The following is a 9,414-nucleotide window of genomic DNA, read 5'->3' as shown; positions in this document are numbered from 1 at the left end:
ACATTCCTGGTGTTACTTAGGGAACAAGAAGTCCCCCGTCAGATAATATATATGACATATGTAGCATTAATCTATGTTTAGTTAAATAATACATGCCTAAGATTTTTATAAGACCGGGTCTCAATATGTCCAGGAGAGTTCCAACTTGATCTCTCTCTTTGAATTTTGGGAATGAGCAAGTGAAAAAGGAGTTTGTTAACCGACATCTGACTTTTCAATATTGTCTACAGTATTAGATGCTTCATTTTTTTTAACTGCCCTGGTTTATTAAAACGATTTCAGATAAAAGTCTTCTCTTCTAAGTCTTCTCTTCTAACTTTGAGGTACTTTTTACTCACCGACGCCAATTTCACGAGAAACTCCCCATCGTTTTGGCACTTTTTAGGGTTTTTGCTTCCTTTTTGGGTATGCCATGCGCTTGCATTGACGAAAACACACACACAAAAACGAAGGTACGACTACGCACGTACAATTTATTCTTCGTCCATAATTTGCACGCTCCATGTAAATACAAATACCGACCCCGCCCTCATATGTACATCATATTTACATCACTGCCCATGTCGAACTGACTACAGATATCATCCCCAGAGAAATAATCCAAGTAAAACCCACCTCCCGAAACCTGATCCATCTCCGACTTCAACCGCGAACTGTACATGTCGCTCACGCTGGCACTAGCGGACCCCTTACTTAGCTCATTCCCAACATACTCACCGCCATTAGAATTCCCAAAATCGCTTGTGCACCAATCATGCACAAGAGAGTCCTGAATATTTGAGCGATAATCGAAAGCATCGCCATAGGTCGGAATGTTGTACCCTTGATCAGCTTGATTCAGCCACTCGGCGAAGAAAATATTGGGCAAGCAGCTGCGTGGACCCCCATTCGGAAAGTCCAATGACATCTTTTCCTTTTGTTCCTGTGACGGTGCATGAACTGATGCGTTTTGGTTAGTGGGGATTTGATCTGGTGAAGGCGAAGATTCCACATTGTCCGAATTGGTACATTGACTCTGGGCATTATGGCGGGCTTCTGATGATGACGATGATTCAGTCTTATTTGCCACCTTCTTCTTAAGATAAGAATGCCAGTGATTCTTTATCTCATTATCGGTCCTTCCTGGCAAATGCTTTGCTATTTGAGACCACCTAACCCACACAAAAAAAACAATCATATCCCTTCATCACTGTTCACTCACTCCTCCAAATAAAAATTAGGCACTTGCTGAAAGCTTGATTAATATCTTGGTGATTGTTATACACAGGTTAAATTTTCAAGCTCTCATAAACTATTTAGGGCATTAAGCTGCTGCGCTTACTTATTGCCTATCAAGCGATGAAGGGACAAAATAATCTCCTCTTCTTCCAGGGTGAACATGCCTCTCTTTAGGCCAGGCCTCAAGTAATTGATCCACCTTAATCTGCAGCTCTTGCCATTCCTCTGCAAGCCTGCACATTCAAGTATATAATCAGAACCATATATATACAGCTTGCATGCATAGGTCAACCCTAAAAGGAGTGATTAAAATGACAAATCTAGTTGATCTAGTCGTTTTTTCGGGAAAAAAAAAAAAACACTCTTTTCCTTGAACAATGTATACTCCATATAGCTAACTAGATATGGCTAGTGAAGGACTTTCCAAATTATTTATAAGGCAATGCAATGATATTACAAGCTTTGTCGAACTTGCCTATTCATACATTGGACACTAGAATTTCATGTTTATACATTATATGATAAAGAAGTATATCACAAAAACTTACCGGTGTTAATGGGGACAGAGCTCCAGTAACCATGGCCATGGTTCAGGATATAGTTCCTGAGCCTCTGGTCTTCTTCAGGTGACCACAAGCCCTTCCTGTGCTTGGGCTTTGGCCTTTCTGATGACTTCAATGCCATAGCGTTATGCTCTCACGAAGATAGTTTTGAGAGTCAATGGGACTCTCAGAGATTGACAAAAACTTTGAGAGAGAGAGAGAGAGAGAGAGAGAGAGAGAGAGAGAGAGGGAGGAGAGATGAGTTTCCGCAGTGTTCCTTTGGAATCGGACGGGCAGTGCGTGCAGAGACCGAACATAAGGGCGAGTGATATTTAAAGCAAAGGGGTAGTTGCAAGTCCCCTCTTAATAAAACGAAAAAGCCCATACAATAATGGGCTTCCCTTCTGTGTTTGGAAATTAAAATACATTGCCTTTCAACATCTATCGTCCAACAAAATGTCAATGTTAACTCCATACTTCTCTGACCTTGGTGATCATGACTGCGACCGTAAGGCTTTACTTTCACTACTATCTTTCGTGTACTTTAAGCTCGTGTTCTCACTGTTCAATACTACATGGGTTTACACTTAAAAGATTTAGTGAACAATTGCTTGAAATACTGTATGAATAAGTCAAGTAAGGTTAGTTTGCAACTAAATATGTCAAAATGGGTCATAAACCAATTTTTAACCCATATTTGATGGGCTAATCATTATATGATTTAACTAAATTCAATAAATATGTTACAAATTTTTTTTTAATGACAAAGCCCCAATATATATATATGGGTGTTAAATGAGTTCACACTTTATTCAACCCATTTTTGTGCCTCTCTCTTCCCTAGGAAAAGTGTCAAAAAATTCTAAGTTTATTATATTGATGCCAATTTAATCATAAATAATTTATTGGTGCCAATTTAGTCTTAAACATTTTGAACTAATGCCAATTCAATCATTTCCGCTAATTTTGGCCAAATGTTCCGAAGTGGACATCCGCCAACCCACATGGCACGACCAACACTAACATAGACAACTTTTAATAATATTTTTTATATTTTATTTCCTTTTTCTCTTCCTTTTTTTCCTTGCCTTACTTCTTTTTCCAACTAGACCTCGGTGAGTGGGCAAAGGCAAGGGCTAGCAAGGTTGAGACCTCGCCAAAGGCTGTGAGGGCGGCCTCACACTAGGTTGGCAAGGGTCGAGCCTCATCGACCATGGTTGAGGCACAACCCTTGCCAGCCTAGTGCACGACCTCTCACCAGGGCTCTAGCCTTGCCAGTTGCCAGCAAGGTCCAAGTTGACCTCGTTAGCCCTCACCTCTAGTTGATCATTGAAAGCAACTAGCTAAAGGAAGGGAAAATGAAAAAAAAAAAAAAAAAAGTAAGAGAAAGAAAAGGAAAAGGAAAAGAATAAAAATAAAAAATTTGAAAAATATTAAAATATTATGAAAAGTTTTCACATCAATGCTAACTATACCATATAAGTCGGCCAGCGTTCATGTCAGCAATATCCGATCAAAATTAGCCGGAATGACTAAATTGACATTAAATTAGAAGATTCAAGACTAAATCGACACCATATCAAAAGGGTTTAAGACTAAATTGGCCTAAATTGGTATAAATGCAATCGATTTAAAACTTTTCTAACACTTTTCCTCATTTTTGTTTCCCTCTATGAGAAAATAATGGACTATTCGGACTATCCCAAGTTCAGAGAAATCCTAATAGGCCCACAAGATGATTTCAACTTCTCCCTTATTAAAAAATCAAAATGGATTCTTTATTTCCCCTTATTTTCTTTTTTATTTTATTAACCCTATAAGTTTCATCCATCTATTATTGGAGTATATCTTTCTTGGTTACATTTGTCATTATTATATTTACGTAATATTCTAATCATAGTTCTTGTCATTACAACCCATGGTCAATAAAAATTATCATCTTTGATATCGCATTCAATTTAACTATAATTTCAATTCCTTTGTATTATTTGTTGCTGTAATTTTATAAATTCACTTTTAAATACTAATAATTTCCTATTATTCTTCATCGTGAATCAGTACAAAAATTAAAAATTCTATTTAATATCAAAAGCCATTTTTTAGTATCTTATAGTCGAAATAACAAACTTATCCAAATAACATAACTTAAAGTGGGTTAATTAGGTGGATATGTTTTTTTTTCATAAGTTGGATTAAATGGTCCAATTAGGGTCGGCCATTTTCAACCCAACTCATTCTGAATTTACCTGCATATTTGAGGGCCCTATGTGCAACTACCTTAAAGAATATTTAAGATTTACCGAGAAAAAAAGGTTCCTAAAATTGTGGGATTCTGTTTGTGTACTTGAATATGGAAGCTATGTCTAGGCGAGGTTGAGGCTACTAAAGAAAATAGAATAGCATACATGCTTGCCGCGGGAATAGTTCTTATTTCAATCTAAGCGCATGATCAAATTTATAATTACTAACGACATTGTGACAATAACAGATTATTTCTTATGATTTCGAGGATGAACAAAGGCTCATCGTCCCCCATGGTGAAACAATGTGCAGAGATAGAACAATAAAATAAACTATGGAGTTGATTTCTATTTGATGATGTGTGTAACATGAAACACTCGAGCGCAGTTTAATTTAATATATTCATGTTGATCACAGCTCGAAATTAATCTTCATTGATGTAAAATCCGACGCACAATTTTAAATTGCAAGGAAACCCGGCCATATTAGGGAACCTCCTAATTGAGCTCTCGCTAATAGAACCATGGGCGATGCAAAAAAAAGGGAAATCAGTTTCTCGCAAGACTTCTTTTCCTTATCGAAGTCGAAGTCTTATGTTGACGTCAAAGAAGGGCTAGTATGTTTTTGCATATTAATATGTTGTTGAGTTTGGTCGTAACAATTTAAAAGAGTAAGCTTATGAGTTGGGAAAATATCAACTACAAAGTAAATGAAATAGCTCCTAGAAGGTGAGCACGGCATGGGTGCTAGAAGATAGGTCTACTCGTTGAGGATAACGTTAGAAGATATTTCCAAAATGACAATATTGTCCTTCTCATCTAAAAGCTCTTGGAAACTTGTCACAAAAATTGGATTTGGAGTTCACATCGTCATTGTAAGACTAACATCATCCGCCCTGCAGTACAAGGAAAAAATGTGGTTATACTTAAACTTTTTCTCTATGATTCAATTTATGATGCCATATAAGTAAGAAAGTGGAAAAATTATCAAAAAAACATAAACCTATTATACTTGTGCCTATATCAATCATAAACATTTCAATTTGGTCAATTTAGTCTTGAACCTTTTGGCAATTCACCAATTTAGTTTTAAATATTTCAATTGTACTAATTTAGTCACAAACATTTTCACAATTTGTCAATTTAGTTATTTATGTCAAAATATACTCACATGGCAATCTAGTCAATGCCAAAGCAATCTTGCGTAGCACATTTAAGACTTGACATAGACAATTTTTAATTTTTATTATTTTTATTATTTTTCTTCTTCTTCTTTTCTTTTCCTCTTCTTTTTTTTTTTTTCACCCTCACTAGGCGACCTTAACTTGGTTTGGGCGAGGGCATCACAACCCTCACTAGCAAATAGGCAAAGGTCATAGCCCTCCCCAAGATTTGATTGCAGGGGCCCTCATTGGCCAAAGGTTGAGAGGAAAAGAGGAAAAGAAAAAAGAAGAAGAATTAAAAAAATCAGAAAATCTTTTTAAAAATTGTAAAAATTATCCTTATCAGACCTTTGGTCATACCGTGTAGGACAAACAACACTAATTAGATCGCCAAATCAGCATTTTTCAATTAAAATTGGCTAAAAGGATTAAATTGGTAAATCATCAAAAGATTTGAGACTAAATTGGCATAATCAAAAGATTTATGATTAAATTAGCAAATCGTCAAAATATTTACACTGAAATTGGCCAAATTAAAAGGTTAATAATTGAATGAGCACAAGTGTAATAAATTTAAGATTTTTTTTTATAACTTCCCAATAAAGCGTTAGTACACACCACATGTAAGAAAAGGGCATCTCTTGACCATATTTAAAATAAATTCTATTACGTTTTCACGAGAATGAATATACGCGCATACGAGAATTCAAAGATGACCAGATTGAGAATATGATGTTGTTAGACCTTAAGAAAGCTTGGTCTGAGTTACTATCAGTTGGTTTAACTTAATTATCAATTTAGTCCTAAATTTTGTATGTGGATTTCAATTAAGTCCTAAACTTTCTAGTTTTATTAATATAGTTTTAAATCTTTGCATGAAATATCAACTTTACTAATGAGACTAGAAAGTGTCATAAGAAGTTTTTATGTAATTTTTCGATATAATTATTTTTGTCCACTACAGATGCCATCTGTAAAATGAGCGCTACATGATATGTCTTCACTTGTGCACCTAACATCGGTAGTTTTTCTAGAAAGATTCCTCATCGGGGATTGTCAAATGATTTACTGTTCCAACTCCAATCGAAAGTCTCACGGCTTTGATTAAGTTGAGTGTTCACCCAATGAGCGGCCCTATTGACACCCATATCTACTAATCGTAACAGCTGGAGAAGAAATTATTGACTCAGTTAGGAGAGTTGGCAAAATCAACCTTCACCCAAAAGAGAAGCAACGACCTTTTATTGCCTAAAAATTCATCTCGTTTTCCACGAAGTGAATGGAGATGTAAAAGCGTAACCTAAATTTGTCCGATTTTCTCTTCTCTATGATTGATTGCTTAGACACTGAAATGTATGTTTTTCAGTTGGGTTTTCCTTTGCTCCCCTATAATTTATTCATGACAACAAACTGCAAGAGAACATCCCCAACATCTATGTAAAGTCATAAACAGCAGACCCAGTCAAACTAATTTTAAACAAGATGCAATTCATACTCACCAAATCGACATGTCGAGTTGGGTTCCAATGGGAATGAAAAGAAAAAGATGTGGGAATTCCAGAGATTTGCGGAAAAAATATACCGTTGTGCATCATGTGTTCTTCTCGCGAATAGTAGAAAACTTTGCTTGGGATTCAAACAATATTTTTTAATAGCATATCATATGCTGAGCGTGATTAGAAAAAGGATCGACACGATTCTACGGTTAGTACTAACTATCGTCGATTTGTCAATCATTGAGAGAGTAAACCCTGTGGACACGCTAACCCAATAAAACCGAGCATGTTTTCCACACTACTTAGGATGAACTGTTTAAAATCCTCCTCGTTGTCAAATAAGAATTAGCTAAACCCTTGGATGGAAATCTATATTGTAATAATTAAAATAAAATAAAAAATCTGCAAGGTTAGCTAGTGAGTATTATTCAAATAAACAAAGTAGGGAATCCTGCTACAAATGCCAGAAAGGATTACAGCAGAAACTCAAGAAATACGGCAATTCAAGTCTCGAGTCTCCAGTTGCTACAGATTTGCCTACTCTGGGTTTGAACTATAGAATGATTGGTTTGGATCCTACCAAGCCAATACAAAACATCAAATTTAACTTTGGACATAATATCAACACTGGCAACAAGAAAACTATCGTCATGAAGCCTTCTATTCCTATCATATCATAAGTTAACAGCACACCATGCAATGTCGCAAGCAGCGTTAGGTATAGCTTTCACCTTCCAAGTAGCACAAATGTCACTGCAACTCATCACTCCAACTCTGCCTAATTCTTTGAACACCACAGCAACTATAAAGAGCTCCAGACTTCACAAGAAGAAGCACATTCAGAAAACAAATCATCCCTAGATTCAGGGAAAGAACCCCAGAAAGGAATTCATCATTCAACGAAGGATTCCAGTTGTTCAATCTATCTCTAGTAGGCAGCTTATTCAAAATAATTTGCCAGCTTTATAAAACTGTGTTTTGGTACGTTTGAAGGCAACAAAACTAGCTTTTGAAACTGCTCAACATTAGTATGAATTCCACAGAATGCTGATTGAATTAGAAGTAGGTTCTCAGACCTAGCAGTAGGGATAATCACATCGCAGACTTTTGCAGTATCGCAGACGACCCTTCGAGTAAACAGATCGAGCAAAAAAGGAAGTTAGCTTTCCATCATAAATAACATGCTTAATCAAGGATTTGTATTCAGTTCTCAGCTTAAGGAGCTTCATCCACATATAGGAAGAAGTACTGAAGTAGCAAGCATACATGAAAGCACTTTGTAAGAAGAATTTAAATGCACACGGCTAGGTAAAAGTGCTGTTTTCAGAGACCATCCTCACAATGCAACGACCAGGATAGACCCCACATTTTATGTACACAACATGATTTTCTCCATCTACTTTTGTACGTAACTTAACTTGATTCTCTCGCATCTAACATGAGTCGCTTTATTACACGGTTCGTAGAACTTACAAAGATATGCATAATAAGTATGACGCTTTATATACTATACAGCCCAAGTATCGTTTTGGTATCAAAAGGAAAAATCTCAGCTGACCGTCCTCCGTCACTTGAAGGAGGAACGGTCAGCTAGTGACCACACATTTCTCCTTTACTTTATTTTTATTTTTATTTTTATCTTTTCCAAAAAAATATTAATGAGAATCCTATTAATAAAAAACTACAAGTAAAAAATAAGTGATCAAAGTTCCAAAAGAATTTCTTATGTTTGTGCACATAAGACTCAAGGCCATCCTCAAAAAACCCTCCCTAATTCCAACACAATCCAAACATTGTTAATTACAAGTAAAAATATTATCACCTACTAAAAAGAAATAAAGAAAATATCATTCTATAGATCTATTTAATTTAAAAGATGAAAAACACCGGAGATGTTGGCTTCCTCAACCGATTTCAATTTTAACCTATTTTTCTTTTTTTCCGAGATTTGTATAATTCTTTATTGCATGTTCAAATTGAGAAACAAATCAAAGTAATAATATTCATACAATAAGAAACAAATCCTACAATACTATTCAAATAATAAGAAATATATGAAGAATATAGTTGCAACTTTTAAAATAGTGGATATTATTCTATGCCCAAAAAAAAAAGATTATGTAAATATTGTTCCCAAATAATAATAAAAAAATCTTAATAACTCAACAAATGGGAATGTAATTATCTCTTTTTCTTTTCTTTTTGCAAAATATATAATTACCTTGTATGTTTTGAACTTCAATTGTTGTACAGTTTTGTAGTTGAATAAGTCATAACGGGGAGAAAGGTTCATTAATCTTTACTTTTCTTATTGCAATAAAGTAAGGGGTATTCATTATTGTTGAATTTTAGTTTGTATCTATATATTTTAGACATATAATTCTTCATTTTGTTTTCTTGACATCTTATTCAGATGGATGGAGTTCGTATTGAAAGCAACTTCACCAAAGAAAATAATAGTGGTGATAAAGACAAGATTAACAATGCAACCGAAGATGCTAACCATGAAAATGTCATGATACCATCGAACATGAAAATCAAACCTTGCAACCGAATATTTTTTACTTCTAATTAACGATGTTTGGGTTATGTTGGAATTTTGGACGGTTTTTCGAGGATGGTCTTGAGTCTTATGTGCACAAATATAAGTAATAATCACTTTAATCACTTGTTTTATGCTTGTAATTTTTTATTGGTAGGATTCTCATCAATAGTTTTTTTTGGAAAAGATTAAAAAAAAAAAGTAAAGGAGGGA

General features: G+C 35.1%; 1 protein-coding gene across 1 annotated transcript; it reads right to left on the bottom strand.

Annotated features, from left to right (window-relative positions):
* Positions 1–527: 527 nt before the first annotated feature.
* Positions 528–2,045, bottom strand: LOC104424411 (transcription factor MYB10). The gene is made up of 3 exons (XM_010036824.3): positions 1,767–2,045; positions 1,322–1,451; positions 528–1,151 (listed from the first exon to the last, which is right to left on the bottom strand). The coding sequence occupies exons 1-3, from the start codon at positions 1,900–1,902 to the stop codon at positions 530–532; spliced, it is 888 nt and encodes a 295-aa protein (XP_010035126.2). The 5' UTR covers positions 1,903–2,045; the 3' UTR covers positions 528–529.
* Positions 2,046–9,414: the final 7,369 nt, after the last annotated feature.

The sequence above is a fragment of the Eucalyptus grandis genome, chromosome 11, assembly GCF_016545825.1.
Source record: "Eucalyptus grandis isolate ANBG69807.140 chromosome 11, ASM1654582v1, whole genome shotgun sequence".
NCBI classification, from domain to species: domain Eukaryota; kingdom Viridiplantae; phylum Streptophyta; class Magnoliopsida; order Myrtales; family Myrtaceae; genus Eucalyptus; species Eucalyptus grandis.
Note: the sequence above shows the minus strand (reverse complement) of the source record. Positions and strands in the feature narration are given on the sequence as shown.

Coding starts and splice junctions, on each gene's coding strand:
- LOC104424411 (XM_010036824.3), bottom strand. CDS start 1,902: ATGGCATTGAAGTCATCAGAAAGGCCAAAGCCCAAGCACAGGAAGGGC. Junction 1,452..1,766: donor CTCTGTCCCCATTAACACCG/GTAAGTTTTTGT, acceptor TTGAATGTGCAG/GCTTGCAGAGGAATGGCAAG. Junction 1,152..1,321: donor CATCGCTTGATAGGCAATAA/GTAAGCGCAGCA, acceptor TGTGTGGGTTAG/GTGGTCTCAAATAGCAAAGC.